Here is a 15,964-nt window from a genome sequence, read left to right on the forward strand (position 1 = left end):
GATGCACAATCTGTATCTAGTCGTGTCAACTCCAACCAATGCCACGGCACATTTTTAAATTCATTAAGCATATTATTAACTTGTACATCATGTTTGTGACACAACAGGTCATGAAAGCCGTCAAAGTGGGAATGAAGGAATACGAGCTGGAAAGGTAAGTGACATTTACGACCCTGATTGACTAGCCGTTCCGTGGCGCTCGTTCCGGGGTTGTGTTGGGCATATTGTTTTATTATCAGTTTCCTCCAAATTATGAAATGACAATTGCTTTTAGGTGTGGCTTTCGAGCGATATCGAACTCTTTCCGTCACCTTTTGTGTAATTTACAGAAACTATACCTAATAGCCATTACGATTGCTTGATGGCGCCCAATAAAGCAGCTTTTACGGCTGCGAATATTACGCTTGTGCCTGTTGCGTGGATGAGTATTTATGGAAGCCGTAAAAGGCTGGGACGATTCCATTAGAACTCGGCTGCGGCAAGTGTCGCCCGCTCGCTTTATGGGTTTCAATTTCTGTTTGCTGTGCTGTTTTGTTGTTGTTGTTGTTGTTTTTTCCCCTGTTCGATAATTGAAGTGGCGCCTTTCTTTTTTATTGGTTTTTTAAAAAAAATTATTTATAGTTTTGGATGTACATAAAAAAGAAAAGAATAAGAATAAACGTTGGATAATTGTAGAAAATATATGTATATGTAGATGTATCTTTCTCGAATATAATAATCTATATATATAAAAGAGTGATGGCATCACGGCGACCCACAAAACAACAAAAGTACAGGCCCCCCAACCTCGAAATTTGACAACACAACCCATCATCCACGCCTCTAGGTTGATACAACAAAAAGAAAAGAAAAATAAAGTCTTAATTAGAGAGAGAGGAATAATTGCTTTTATCCAATTGCTGCCAGTTAGAAGGCTAAGCTCCTCCAACTTGGTCTCCTAGCAACCCAATAAAAAATAATAAAAAACACTAAAAATTAATACAATAAAATACTATAATAACAGAAAATAACTAAAAATAATACAAGAAAATAATAAAATATAATAAATAAAAAGATAACTTACAATAAAATTTAAAAAAATTGCAAATAACGTCAAATAAAAATTACACAACAATTTTTAACCAATACCACCACCACTTTGCCACAGCAACGCGTGGCCGGGCACAGCTAGTAACTTTATATAATTCCTATCAAAAGTTATTCTGGTTCAAAATTTGTTCGTTCTTGTAGGATTTTCTGGATAGTGTCGTGGATTGCTTTCCAGTATTTCCTTGCTTTTATACAGTTCCACCACATATCTGGGTCTGAATATATTGCACAAGATTTCTCTAGCCTAAAATGATACTTTTTAATATATTGGGTTTATGGTTCCCGTCCCCTTGATCTGGTCATGTAAGTGTGATTTATTGCTATGATTGTATTATTTTACTTTGCTTAATCGTGTGTTATTATGTTGCTATGTAATGTTTGTGATAGGGCGGTATATAAATAAAGTTTTATTATTATTTTATTATATTATAATGGGATATCTTGAAGATGGGATCCAACTCCAAACACAAATTTAATTTGTGTTTCATGTATCACTTATGCGCAGAGCCTGAAGGTCATTTCATCTATATTCTACTGTATATGTCCAGCACTTATATATGTGAAATATATCTATCTATCTATCTATCTATCTATCTAAGGTAAAGGTTTTCCCCTGACATTAAGTCCAGTCATATCTAACTCTGAGAGTTAGGGCTCATCTCCATTTCTAAGCTGAAGAGCCGGCGTTGTTCATAGACACCTCCAAGGTCATGTGGCCACTGTCATGGCTGCATGGAGCACTGTTAGCTTCCCGCCGGAGCAGTACCTATTGATCTACTCACATTTGCATGTCCGTAGTCACCTCCAAGGTCATGTAGCCACTTGTGTGACTGTATGGCGTGCCAATGTTACTTTCCCACTGGAGCGGTACCTATTGATCTACTCACATTTGCATGTTTTCAAACTGCTAGGTTGGCAGAAGCTGGGGCTGACAGCGGGAGCTCACTCTGCTCCCCGGATTTGAACTGCCGACCTTTTGGTCAGCAAGTTCAGCCGCTGAGTGGTTTATCCTGCTATGCCACCTTGGCTCCGATCTGCTTTGAACTGGATTATATTGGCCTACACTGCTATATAAAGCAGTTTGTAAAGAAGTTCAAAGCAGATAATCTGGACTATATGGCAGTGGCTCCTAAATGTCGTTAGAGTTCCCAAATTTTCACTTTAGAAACTTTGGAAACAAAGCACCAGTGCCCCATAGTTTTGTAAGTACAGTAGAGTCTCGGTTAAACCCATTTTAACGTGCATGCCTAATATATGGTACTAGCTGTGTCCGGCCACGTGTTGCTGTGGCGAAGTTTGGTGGTCTGGGAAATAAAGTATTGAGGAATTGGTGGTAGTTAAAGTAAAGGGTAAAGGTTTTCTCCTGACATTAAGCCCAGTTGTGTCCGACTGCACACTGAAGTGGATTATATGGCAGTGTGGAGTCAAGATAATCCAGTTCAAAGCAGATAATATAAGATTATAAATGGGTTATATAGCTGTGTAGAAGGGCCTTGAGTCTACACTGCCATATAATCCAGTTAAAATCAGATAATCTGTATTTTATAGGCAGTGTGGAAGAGGCCTAAGTGAGGCCTAACTCTGCCTGTCCCCTGGGCTGAGTGGGTTGCTAGGAGACCAAGTGGGCAGAGCTTAGCCCTCTAACTGGCAGCAACTGGATAAAAACAATTATTCCTCTCCCTCTAATTAGGACTTTATTTTTCTATACTAGCTTTGCCCGGCCACACATTGCTGTGGCTTATGGGAATCCTTTGTTGGCCAGGTGGAATAGCAGTGAATAGCCTTGCAGTCTCAAAGCCTGGCCGTTTTCTGGAGTAGCTGGAGCTGTTTATTGTATGAACGTAGAGGCATGGATGAGGGGTTGTGCTGCCAAGTTTAGTGTTTCTGGGATGTGTAGTTTTGTTGCTTTGTCCTAGGCCGAAACGCCATTACCCTTTTATATATATAGATATTGGAGAGCTTTGAATGCCACCTCCAATCCCTTTGAATACGAGCGTTTCGGCACATTCTCCTCTGCCCTTGAAGGCATTGGTTCCTCTCCTCGGATGGCCTGCTGCTATCGTTCTTTAATCCTTTTATATGTAATCCCTTTGCCTTCTCCTGCTTCCAGGGCAAGTTCCCATCCCGGCCTTTTGAACAATCGATATCCTAAGTGGGATGAAAAAGGGGACGTGTTTTTGAAAGTGGTGCGGGCATTGAGCGAGCCCTCTCCGCCTTGTTTCCCTCGGTGCTTTTTTGATATTCGCCGCGTCTGCTCCTCCGCGGCGGCATTTCCAGCCTTCTTCGGAGAAGTCAGATCTCGATTCCTTGTCTCCCGCCTCCGTTTTCCCCATTTCCGATATCAGATTGAGTGGCCGTCGCCGTCGCAGAACTGTCGGTGTTACTTTTCTCTATCTGCGGAGCTCTCTTACGGATTACGGCTCACACCGCTTTCTTTATCTGGACGTTGCCTTTCCTCCCAAGGGCAACAACGGAGATTGCACACATCCGACAATGAGACGAGCGAGGAATTGGAAGCGATCTTCCTGACTCTCTCGTCATTGGCGGCTTTCTGTCTTGCAACTCGTTCATTGCCCTTGAGCAGGGGTCCCCAAACTAAGGCTCGGGGGCCGGATGTGGCCCATCAAAGCCATTTATCCGGCCCCCATGGCACAAAGGCAGAAGGGGGTTGGACTAAATGACCCAAGGGTTCTCCTCTATTATTATTATTATTATTATTATTATTATTATTATTATTATTATTATTAACAACAACGTTGAGGCTGGGAGGCCATCTGTCAGGGATGCTTTGCTTGTGCTTTTGATGCACAAAGACAGAAGAGGGTTGGACTAAAATGGCCCAAGGGGTCTCTTCCAAGCCTCTTTATTTTTATTATCATTATTATTATTATTATTATTATATTGTATGACACAGCAAACAAGATAGATATGATGGATTTCGTACAAAACAAGATAGATATGTTGGACTCCTCAAAGAACTGCAGTCAAAGAATCAGTACAAGAAAACTGCACTACAAACTAGAGCTGACAGCTGGCACAACAATTATTACTATTACTATTATTATTATTATTATTTATTAACATTGAGGCAGGGAGGCCATCTGTCAGGGGTGCTTTGCTTGTGCTTTTGGTGCACAAAGACAGAAGGAGGTTGGACTCAATGGCCCAAAGGGTCTCTTCCAACCCTCTTTATTATTATTATTATTATTATTATTATTATTATTATTATTATTATATTGTATGACACAGCAAACAAGATAGATATGATGGATTTCGTACAAAACAAGATAGATATGTTGGACTCCTCAAAGAACTGCAGTCAAAGAATCAGTACAAGAAAACTGCACTACAAACTAGAGCTGACAGCTGGCACAACAATTATTACTATTATTATTATTATTATTATTATTATTATTATTATTAACATTGAGGCGGGGAGGCCATCTGTCAGGGGTGCTTTGCTTGTGCTTTTGGTGCACAAAGGCAGAAGGAGGTTGGACTCAATGGCCCAAAGGGTCTCTTCCAACCCTCATTATTATTATTATTATTATTATTATTATTATTATTATTATTATTATATTGTATGACACAGCAAACAAGATAGATATGATGGATTTCGTACAAAACAAGATAGATATGTTGGACTCCTCAAAGAACAGCAGTCAAAGAATCAGTACAAGAAAACTGCACTACAAACTAGAGCTGACAACTGGCACAACAATTATTACTATTATTGTATGACACAGTAAACAAGGATAGACATGCTGGATTTTGTATCACAAAATCACAAGTCGAACACTTCCCAAGTGCCTAGGACTGTGTGATGTATTTTCGGATGCTGCGTGCAGATCCCAGTCGGGTGGCCTTTTGCAGTTGGCAGATCGTAATTTTGTCAATGTCAAGAACTGGCTTCCCTTTCCGTTATTTATTTTTGGAGATTAGTCATGAAGGCTCAGAGAACATCCACACTGCAGAACTGATGCAGTTTGGCACCACTTTAACCATCATAGCTCAATGATAATGGAATCACGAGAGATGGTAAACTGTGTTTTTTGAGTGAATGACATACCTTGGATGTGATGATGTATTGTGGCCAAATTTGGTGGTATATGGACCAGTGGTTTTGTTGTTAACTCTGTCCTAATTATGCACAAAACATTTATATCTAGATAGATAGATAGATAGATAGATAGATATAATACAATGGCCATGCATTCACAGCATAATCTACTCACAGATGGTTACTAAGAAAAAGTTACTAAGAAAAAATTTCAGCTGAAACTAATAAAAGCCCTTGTTCCAAAAGTCTGTTCCCTATGTTGCTGAATTTTTTCAGACTTTTTCCCTTGAGGAAAAGAAGTGAAAATTTATTTTCTTGGGTGTTGCTGGCGCCGGAGTTTTCTGGCAGCACATTTTGCCTCGCAGATGAGAAAAAAAAAGGTGCAAGTTGACCTCTTTTCTCCACGCTTTCCTCACACAATTGGCAGGAACCGCAAGCAAAGTAGTTGTGACGCCTGGAAGAAAATCGAAATCCACACCTTCCCTATCAGTTGGGTTTGGGGAAATAGAAAGTGGAGGCAACTTCTCAACAAGAGAAGGAACATCATTGTTGTGTGTGCTTCCGGCGTGAAAGAGCCACATGAGATTATATAATAATGTAATAAATATGATCAACTGGAGGAGAAGGAGGTCATGGTGTTGATGATGATGACGGCGACGAGGGTGATTTGGCAGGCATAATAAAGTAACCAGCACTTCAAAGTGATTTGGTTTTCTGACTAGATCAATTTTAGATAATTTGGAAAATATCTGTAGCTTGCAATACCATCTTCAGTCATTAGGTGGCAAACTTCTCCTAACCAACAGCGAGGAAGTGGAAGACAAGCATAGTAGCATTACACTATGTCATAAAATTCGAAACATTTTCTCTTCCTGGTTTGAAATTGCTATTTCCTGTTTAATTGTGTGGTCCTTACTTTGAAAGTAGTTGTTCTACTCCAGAAGCTTTGTTTTTGTGGCTGCCATTTTTAACCTTTTTCTTCAGCAATTTGTATTGATAGAAAATAATATTTGCAAAAGATAAAAGGCTTATTTGAGCCAAACAGGTGGGAAGGGAAAAAGTAGAGAAGAGGAAAGAAAAAAAGAAAAAAAGGGAGGGTGGAAATGGGGGAAAAAGTAGGGAGGTGTGTTGTTGACTTCCATGGACTTTTGGCAAATTTTTAAATGTTTAGGGTGGACAGACCTATCCTGTCTCTTCGCTATCCTGATACTGATGCAGGGCCTTTTGAATTCTCTGATATTGGGCTCCTCCCTTCCAAAACTACATTTCCCAGAGTTTTGTGCTGTTCCTAAAATGCACTGCTCCATCTTTTGCCCCTTGCTAATGGCGAGACTGCATTGATTTCACAAAGGAATGACAAGGCACTAAGGCAGCCTTTGGCTTTGCTTCCTTGCCTTGCATTGAATATGAAACTGACTTTGGGAGCCTTCTGAGATTTACAAAACTAAAACAAAAAAAGTATGGGGTGTACGTTTTGATTCTAAAATACTTGGTATGGGCCATGTAAATGCTTCGGATATGGCTTCCGATTTACAAAACTTCCGATTTCCGAAATATCCGATTGTTTTGCACATGCCTAATATATAAATTTCACTTACATTTAAGTGTGCTTTGGGGACACTGCAGGTATTTATATCTTTGTCTCTGTGCTTCGTGATTTCCAAAATTTCTGATTGTTTTGCACATGCCTAATATATAAATTTCACTTGCATTTAAGTGTGCTTTGGGGATGCTGCAGGTATTTATATCTTCATCTCTGTGCTTCATGATTTCTGAAATATCCGATTGTTTTGTACATGCCTAATATACAAGTTTCACTTGCATTTAAGTGTGCTTTGGGTATGCTACAGGTATTTATATCTTCGTCTCTGTGCTTCGTGATTTCTGAAATATCCGATTGTTTTGCACATGCCTAATATATAAGTTTAACTTACATTTAAGTTTGCTTTGGGGATGCTGCAGGTATTTATGTCTTCATCTCTGTGCTTCGTGATGAGCAGGTAGAATTGCAAATCCGTCTGGCTGCGTCCCATGGACTCCAAGTTTCCCATAGGCATTAAAATGATACAAATCTGCACTAACCTTGAAGTGTAGATGCACCCAGAGCCTTTTTGGTGGCTGCTTCTAACATGTGGAAGGCTCGATCAGTCCCTTTCCTTTTCTCCTGGCTCTGGAAAACAAAACAAAAAAACCTCTTTGTTTAGATTGGCATGCTGCTATTCATAATTTTTGCACTGGAAATATATTTAAATACTATACTCATTTTTTTCAAACTGTTTTTGAGTGAATGCGGTTGTTTATTTAGCTTACATTTAATGGCTTTATTTCCATCCTTTTTTCTAACATTCGTGAGTTTTGCCCCAGCTTAGGGTCTCAATAGCAAAGAAAGTGCAGGGCACTAATTAGGTAATTAACCAAGTGCGGACCCACGGTGAAGAGAAGAATAAATATTTAGTCTTAAGGAGGAAGAAAAGCTTTTGCATGCAATTCTTAAACCCAGTCCTTCGCGTGGGTCTCGGTTGCCGTGATTTCGTGAGCGTTTATTGCTTTACATTCGACTTGCAACTACTCCGCATAACTAATATAATTCCAGGTAATTAATTATTTCTCGCGGGGCAGTAAGCGCCCAGTCTTTTCCTCCTGCGGAACCGTGCATGAGAAAAATGCTTAATTTTTTATTTCCGCCTTATTTGTGATGGTTTCTTCTCCCCAAATGGTTCGCTTGTGGGGGGAAATCTGTTCTGCCCGACCCCTTGATTCCACCACAAGCTGAAGCTCGGCTTTTTCTGGGAATTTCCTCCAAGGCTCCGTCGTCGCAGTCGAGGGCCGGGAAAGAGCCCCGCAACCCTCGAATGGGTCCCTCTGGGAGCAATTATTCTTTTTATCGGAGAGACTTTGACTTCGGAAAAAGAAGAAGAAAAAGAGAGAGAGAAGCACTGAATATTCTAAGTGTCAGCAACACGTTTTTAACCCCGGCTTCTCTCTTTAAGGAAGCCTTTCCACACCTGCTGGTGCACATACTAATTTTCATAGCATCATAGCATTTTGCAATTATTATTATTATTATTATTATTATTATTATTATTATTATTATTATTATTATTATTACATCACTTCTACCCCGCCCTTCTCACCCATTAGGGGACTCAGGGTGGCTTAAAATATAAACATACACATCAAAAAACAGTTTTCATCAAATTTAAAAATCCATCAAGATTAAAAATTACAATAAAATTAAGAATATACATTAAAAATATACATAATTATACATTTGAATATACATTTATCATTACGAGGGTTGAATGAAAAGTAACGCCTCCACCTTCGTTACTTGGGTTTGGATGGGAATATTTTAATTAATAAATAAATAAAGCCTTAAAAGACATGGTTGTGCACGCAAGCTTTTAATGAACGAGAACATGGACTTTACATGACCTGTACGAAGATTTATTGAGGATTCTGGATGAATGGATTTTCATCTTGGACATGCTTAAAATTTTATATAATGTGATTTTATTTTGCAATGGTACCTGTTTTATATGAATTGTTGTCTTGTAGATTGTTTCATATGAGTTGTTGTTTTAACATTGTTTTTAGGCATTGAACTTTTGCCTATTTATTGTAAGCCACTTTGAGTCCCCTCGGGGAGAAAGGCGGGGTAAAAGTGATGTAAATAAATAAATAAATCAAACGCAGAAATAATCCTTAGAATGTGCCCTTTAACGACCACTATTCACTTTTCCACATCATCACCAGACAATTGGATACATTTCTGCCAACAATGAACAAGTTTTCTGAAGCCGTCACGGAAGAAGTCGACACTCTGTTTCCACAACCGCCGTCTCGCAGGACCCATCGTGCACAGATCTTCCGACAGCCAAGCAAAGCAATAATGTGACCCACACGTTCTTGTGAAATGCCGATTATGCTTGAAATTTCTCTCTGAGGGATACGACAATCATCCTGAATCAATCTGTCAACCTCTTGCTTGTGAAACTCGGTGGTTGCTGTCACAGGACGTCCCTAAATTCTTGGGAGAGTACTTAAAGTGGCTCCCAACATGAACATAAAAAAACATCAAATTGTCAAAAAACACATTACAACAAAGTTAAACAGAATAAATATAATACAGAGAGCAGGGTTAATCCCAGCTTCTGCCAACCTAGCAGTTCGAAAACATGCAAATGTGAGTAGATCAATAGATACTGCTCCGGCGCAAAGGTAATGACACTCTATGCAGTCATGCCATTGGCCACATGACTTTGGAGGTGTCTACAGACATGCAAATGTGAGTAGATCAATAGGTACTGCTCCAGCGGGAAGGTAATGACACTCCACGCAGTCATGCCATTGGCCACATGACCTTGGAGGTGTCTATGGACATGCAAATGTGAGTAGATCAATAGGTACTGCTCCTGTGCAAAGGTAATGACACTCCACGCAGTCATGCCATTGGCCACATGACCTTGGAGGTGTCTACGGACATGCAAATGTGAGTAGATCAATAGGTACTGCTCCAGTGGGAAGGTAATGACACTCCATACAGTCATGCTATTGGCCACATGACCTTGGAGGTGTCTATGGACATGGAAATGTGAGTAGATCAATAGGTACTGCTCCGGCGGGAAGGTAATGACACTCCACGCAGTCATGCCATTGGCCACATGACCTTGGAGGTGTCTATGGACATGGAAATGTGAGTAGATCAATAGGTACTGCTCTGGCGTAATGACACTCCACGCAGTCATGCCATTGGCTACATGACCTTGGAGGTGTCTACGGACATGCAAATATGAGTAGATCAATAGGTACTGCTCCACCGGGAATGTAATGTCTCTCCATGTAGTCATGCCAATGGCCACATGACTTTGGAGGTGTCTATGGACAACGCCGGCTCTTTGGCTTAGAAATGGAGATGAGCACTTAAGGTCTGGGGAAAACCTTTACCTTTACCTGAAAGAAAAACTGTCAAATCAATTTTTTATTCTCACTCCTCCCGAATATTTTTCAATTTTTTTGCCCCCGGATCTCCACATTTCCAGGTCAAAGAAGGGAGAAGTAAACGTGACCTTCTTCTTCTTCTTCTTTTCTCTTTCTTTTTCTCTCTCTTCTGTGATGCTTTGACCTACATCTTTCTTCTTCTTTGGGCTCCGAGCGGAAAATAGGAGCAAATCGGAGCGAAAAGGAGCTGCCACCTGTTTCGGAAACAATGGCAACCAAATCCCTTCTCGCTTTGACAGGTTCGCGGGAGAAAAGCTGCTTTTCTCCTCGTTGGGTCTGATCCAATTCACTTAAAGCTGTCGAGAGCACTTCTTTCTTTCTTTCTTTTTTCCCCTCTTCTCGCTTCGTGGTCAATATCTTTATTTCGTTTTATTTATCTCTCCTCCGGCGGCTTTTCTCCAAAGGAAAGATAAGCTGGTTGAGAGGGAACAAAAGCAGTCGTCCTTGTCAAAAAAAGAGGGAGTTTTGTTTTTAAAAAATAAAAATAAAGTTTGGAAGATTGAAGTTACTGCTTGCTTGCTTTCCGATACTTGGGGAAACTGAGCTAATGTGAGCCTTTTGTTGAGCCTTTTTAAAAACTTTTTTTCAGGATGTCAAATATCCAAAACAATTCAAAAATAAAACTTTATAATAGTTGTAACTATATTTTAACCGCTGAGCTGCTGAACTTGCTGACCGAAATGTCAGCGGTTCGAATCCAGGGAGTGGGGTGAGCTCCCACAGTTAGCCCCAGCTCCTGCCAACTTAGCAGTTTAAAACGTGCAAATGTGAGTAGATCAATAGGTACTGCTCCGGCGGGAAGGTAACGCTCCATGCACTCATGCCAGTGGTGACATGACTTTGGAGGTGTCTACGGACATGCAAATGTGAGTAGATCAATAGGTACTGCTCTGGTGGGAAATGAATGGCGCTCCATGCAGCCATGCCCTTGGCCACATGACCTTGGAGGTGTCTATGGACAACGCCGGCTCTTCAGCTTAGAAATGGAGATGAGCACCAACCCCCAGAGTCAGGCACGTCTAGACTCAAACCTTTACCTTTACTAAAGAGTATATTGTATTCACTTGCATGAAGCTGCAGAGTCAATCAGTGAGGGTATCAGCATAGAGGTAGCCTAGCTGTTGTTGCCTGGAGGCACCCTCTATTTGGGAGATTTAAACTTGCACTTGATTGTGTTGTCGAAGGCGTTCATGGCCAGAATCACTGGGTTGCTGTGTGCTTTCTGGGCTGTCTGGCCGTATTCTAGAAGCATTCTCTCCTGAAGTTTCGCCCACAACTATGGCAGGCATCTTCAGAGGTTGAGGGGTCTATTGGAAACTAAGTAAGTGAGGTTTATTTTAGTGTTTTTGTTGTTATGGAGTGAAATGGTTGATCTATTGTTGCTATGGAATTGTATGCATTCATTCAAGCAAGCATTCCAGCAGTGCAGAGGTTAATTGCAGCACCCCTTGATTGATTGCTGGAAGGGTAAATAGACAGAGACTTCCATGTGTGCTACTTGACAGGAAGATGCATCACAGACTGGAATGCAAAGGGAGGTGCTTCTGCGCACAGAGAGAACGGACTTTGTGAGAGACAAACGTGTTCCATGTTTGATCATGTGTCCGGATAGCTTTGGACAGTTAGCTTTGTAAATATTGAAAATAAAGCCTTCAGCCACTGAGTTTCAGCAGATACAAATCAGCGAAGTTGTTGTTCTTGGTCAGTGCCACTTTTGCTGTTTGCAGAGTGGTCTAACAGGGTGAGCAGAGGTGGGACCTAGCTCATCCATCAGGTCGGGGTCTGCAATTCCCTGACAGTTTATATATCTGTAGAGTATCTAGGATTCCCCCAGGCAGCTACCAGCAAAAAACTACGGGCTATTAAAATGTGACAAATTGCCACATCCCTGTTGCCGGAATGGAGTGTACCCTCACTTGTGACACTGAATCCTTGATGGAGTACTTCCTCATACTTCCGCACCCTGCTGGAAGGTTTTATGGTGTCGTATATCAGTTAAATTAGGCTCCCCACATAAAGCAGTGCCTAAATTTCCTACTCGACAGATGCAACTGTCTTTCGGGCTGCTTAAGTCAACAGCAAGCTAGACTATTAATGGTTGGGAGCTCACTCCGACCTGGGCTGGCCTCGAACTCATGACCTCTCGGTCAGTAGTGATATATTTATTCCATATACACCCTATTTGCTTCACTTCTAATAGAACCTCTGAGGATGCCATTAGCCACAGGTGCAGGCGAAACGTCAGGAGAGAATGCTGCTGGAATATGGTCACACAATCCAGAAAACTCACAGCAACCCAGTGATTCCAGCCATGAAAGCCATCACAATGCAGTCATACTTGGCCACGAGGGAACGTCCATGTAAAAGCGAGAACTCCCATCGGGTGCACGCATTTTTCTCCACACCCTTGACACGTAGAGTTGGGAAAACAAGGAGACCGGCTTCTCTTGTTGTCATGTTCTCGCCTGACCCGTTGAGAAGGCCAGTGTGATCCGCCGCAATTTCTGGGAAGTGAGGCTCCTTTTTGTTTGAAGGGCCCTCATCCGGGAGTGGAGTGCTTTCCTCAAGCGCTGCTTCAAGTGATTGCTTTTCCAATTACGCTCCTGCGATACCTTCACGCGGGTTGCCGGCAGAGAGGGACCGTTGCTCTGGCAATGGGTTCAAGAGGTGTTTAACGTAGTATCTCTCTCTCTCTTTCATGCCCACAAATACTGGCTCATTCTCTCTCCCTGAACCTATGAAAGTCCCATTTTTCCAAATATATAAAAATGTAATGTGCATAATTGCCATGGAGTAAACAACAAAACCACTGGACCAAATCACACCAAATTTGGCCACAAAAGACATAGTCACGCAATCTATGTCTTTCCATCAAAAAACCCTAAAAAATTAGGTCCAAATTACAGAAAAATACCCAAAACCAAAAATTACAAACCGTGCATGCGCAGAGCCCCCTCCCTTCCAGGAAACCTGGTGACGTTAGTCAGGTGGGCGGTGCTTCAACCAGAGCCAGCTAATACCTCCCAACAAAGGATTCCCCATCAGAGTCATTATTACAGTAGAGTCTCGCTTATCCAACCTTCGCTTATCCAACGTTCTGTATTATCCAGTGCAATCTGCCTTTTAGTAGTCAGTGTTTTTGTAGTCAGTGTTTTCAATACATTGCAATATTTTGGTGCTAAATTTGTAAATACAGTAATTGCTACATAACGTTACCGTGCATTAAACTGCTTTTTCTGTCGATTTTAAAACATGATGTTTTTGGTGCTTAATTTGTAAAATCATAACATAATTGGATGTTTAATAGGCTTTTCCTTAATTCATCCTTACTATCCAACATTTTTGCTTATCCAACATTCTGCCGGCCTGTTTATGTCAGATAAGCGAGACTCTACTGTATTATTATTATTATCATTATTATTGGGTTCCCGGGAACCATCAAAATGGACAAAACCAGGCAGCCAGCATTAAAACAAACTCTACAATCTGGACAGTAAATAAAGAACAACACTCTGACAATAAGGGCATTCCAGAAAAGAAACAACCAGAGCCAGATAACACCTCCCAACAAAGGATTCCTGCTCAGAGTCATTATTATTATTATTTTTATTATTATTGGGTTTGTGGGAACCATCAAAATGAACAAAACCTGGCAGCCAGCATTAAAAAAAAACTTTACAATCTGGACAGTAAATAAAGATCAACACTCTGACAATAAGGGTATTCCAGACAGGAAACAACCAGAGCCAGCTAACACCTCCCAACAAAGGATTCCCCCAGGGAGGAAGCAGCTAGGCTTTGAAGCTGCAAGCCCATTCAATGCTAATCAAGGTGACTAATTACAACATTCATACTTGCCTCCACAAATAGAAACCCACTTAGGACAACACCATAGCAACACGTGGCCGGGCACAGCTAGTTACCTGCTAAAATTTCTTCCTGGCATGGATCTCGCAATTTGTGTATTGCAATAATTAATTATGTTTTAAGAAGGATTCATCTGTGTTGCCATTGGCAGAGGTGTTCTGTTTGTACTGCTGTGGATGTTGAAGGAACGGAGCATTAACATAGAGCATCTTTAGGCCAAAAACAGACAACCGAGCCACCGTTTATTGTATTTTACGGCCTGTCGTGGTTGCTTCTCTTCTTCCCTCTCCCTCTCTGCCTTTTCTTCTCCTTCGACGGACACGCCGTATCCAATGAGAAGCTTAGGTTTGCTCCTCACCTCCATTATTTCACAATTTTGGAGACTTAGATTCATGGACTGCGCGGGTGAGAAAGATGGCGCGTTCTTAACGGTTGCGCCACTAATCGCCCGTTCAGGCTCCTAAAGTGTAAATAATGGTGTTCGGAAGGCGAGGAGAAGCAACGGATGGAGTCGCTTTTTGTGTGTCTCTGGGAGAACGGCTCATGAATCAAAGGATTGCTTCCGCTTTTTCCTTGGCAGCCATAGTGTCTTTGTCCAGTTTAGATGATGATGATGATGATGATGATGATGATGATGATATGGCGGGCATCCTCCGGGGTTGTGAGGCGAAACGTCAGGAGAGAATACTTCTGGAACATAGCCATACAACCCGGAAAACATACAACAACCCTGTGATCCCGGCCATGAAAGCCTTCGACAACACAATCTTTAGAACTGTTATTTAGTGATTGTGGAAAGATGGAATGAATCATTTGCTTCCGCCGTATTGTTGTTGTGAGCTTGATTTCAACTCCTAGATCTTCCAGGGTCTTACAATTAAAGTAGTATGAAACTGTCGTAACGCTACTGTGAAGATGCAACATTTGAGAAGCCAAAGCGGACAGGCTTCGGGTGGGAGTCGGGCTGTTATATTACAGGGTGTTTGAATGGGAACTCTTTAGAACTGTTATTTAGTGATTGCGGAAAGATGGAATGAATCATTTGCCTCCAACGTATTGTTGTTGTGAGCTTGATTCCAACTCCAAGATCTTCCAGAGTCTTACAGTTAACGCAGAATGAAACTGCTGTAACGCTACCGTGCAGATGCACCCTTTGAGTAGCCAAAGCAGACAGGCTTCGGGTGGGAGTTGGGCTGTTATATTACAGGGTGTTTGAGTGGGAATTTTTTAGAACTGTTATTTAGTTATTGCGGAAAGATGGAATGAATCATTTGCCTCCACGTATTGTTGTTGTGAGCTTGATTTCAACTCCAAGATCTTCCGGAGTCTTACAGTTAAAGCAGTATGAAACTGCTGTAACGCTACTGTGCAGATTTAACCTTTGAGAAGCCAAAGCGGACAGGCTTCGGGTGGGAGTTGGGCTGTTATATTACAGGGTGTTTGAATGGGAACTCTTTAGAACTGTTATTCAGTGATTGTGGAAAGATGGAATGAATCATTTGCTCCCAGCGTATTGTTGTTGTGAGCTTGATTTCAACTCCTAGATCTCCCAGAGTCTTACAGTTAAAGCAGTATGAAACTGCTGTAACGCTACTGTGCAGATTTAACCTTTGAGAAGCCAAAGCGGACAGGCTTCGGATGGGAGTTGGGCTGTTATATTACAAAGTGTTTGAGCAGGAATTCTTTAGAACTGTTATGTAGTGATTGCGGAAAGATGGAATGAATACTTGATTTCAACTTTTAGATCTCCCAGAGTCTTACAGTTGAAGCAGTACGAAACTGCTGTAACGCTACCGTGCGGATGCACCCTTTGAGAAGCCAAAGCGGACAGGCTTCGGATGGGAGTTGGGCTGTTATATTACAGGGTGTTTGAACGGGAAATATTTAGAACTGTTATTCAGTGATTGTGGAAAGATGGAATGAATCATTTGCTTCCAGCGTATTGTT

The 15,964-nt window shown here is 41.3% G+C and overlaps 1 protein-coding gene across 1 annotated transcript in view; it reads left to right on the forward strand.

Annotated features, from left to right (window-relative positions):
- pepd (peptidase D) overlaps nt 1-15,964 on the forward strand; it is a 115,406-nt gene that overhangs the window by 48,647 nt on the left and 50,795 nt on the right. Inside the window, exon 9 of the mRNA XM_062961528.1 lies at nt 108-154. Coding sequence (XP_062817598.1) covers nt 108-154 — 47 coding nt within the window. The remainder of the gene's footprint in view (nt 1-107; nt 155-15,964) is intronic.

This window comes from Anolis carolinensis, unplaced genomic scaffold (assembly GCF_035594765.1).
Source record: "Anolis carolinensis isolate JA03-04 unplaced genomic scaffold, rAnoCar3.1.pri scaffold_9, whole genome shotgun sequence".
In the NCBI taxonomy this organism is placed as follows: Eukaryota; Metazoa; Chordata; class Lepidosauria; order Squamata; family Dactyloidae; genus Anolis; species Anolis carolinensis.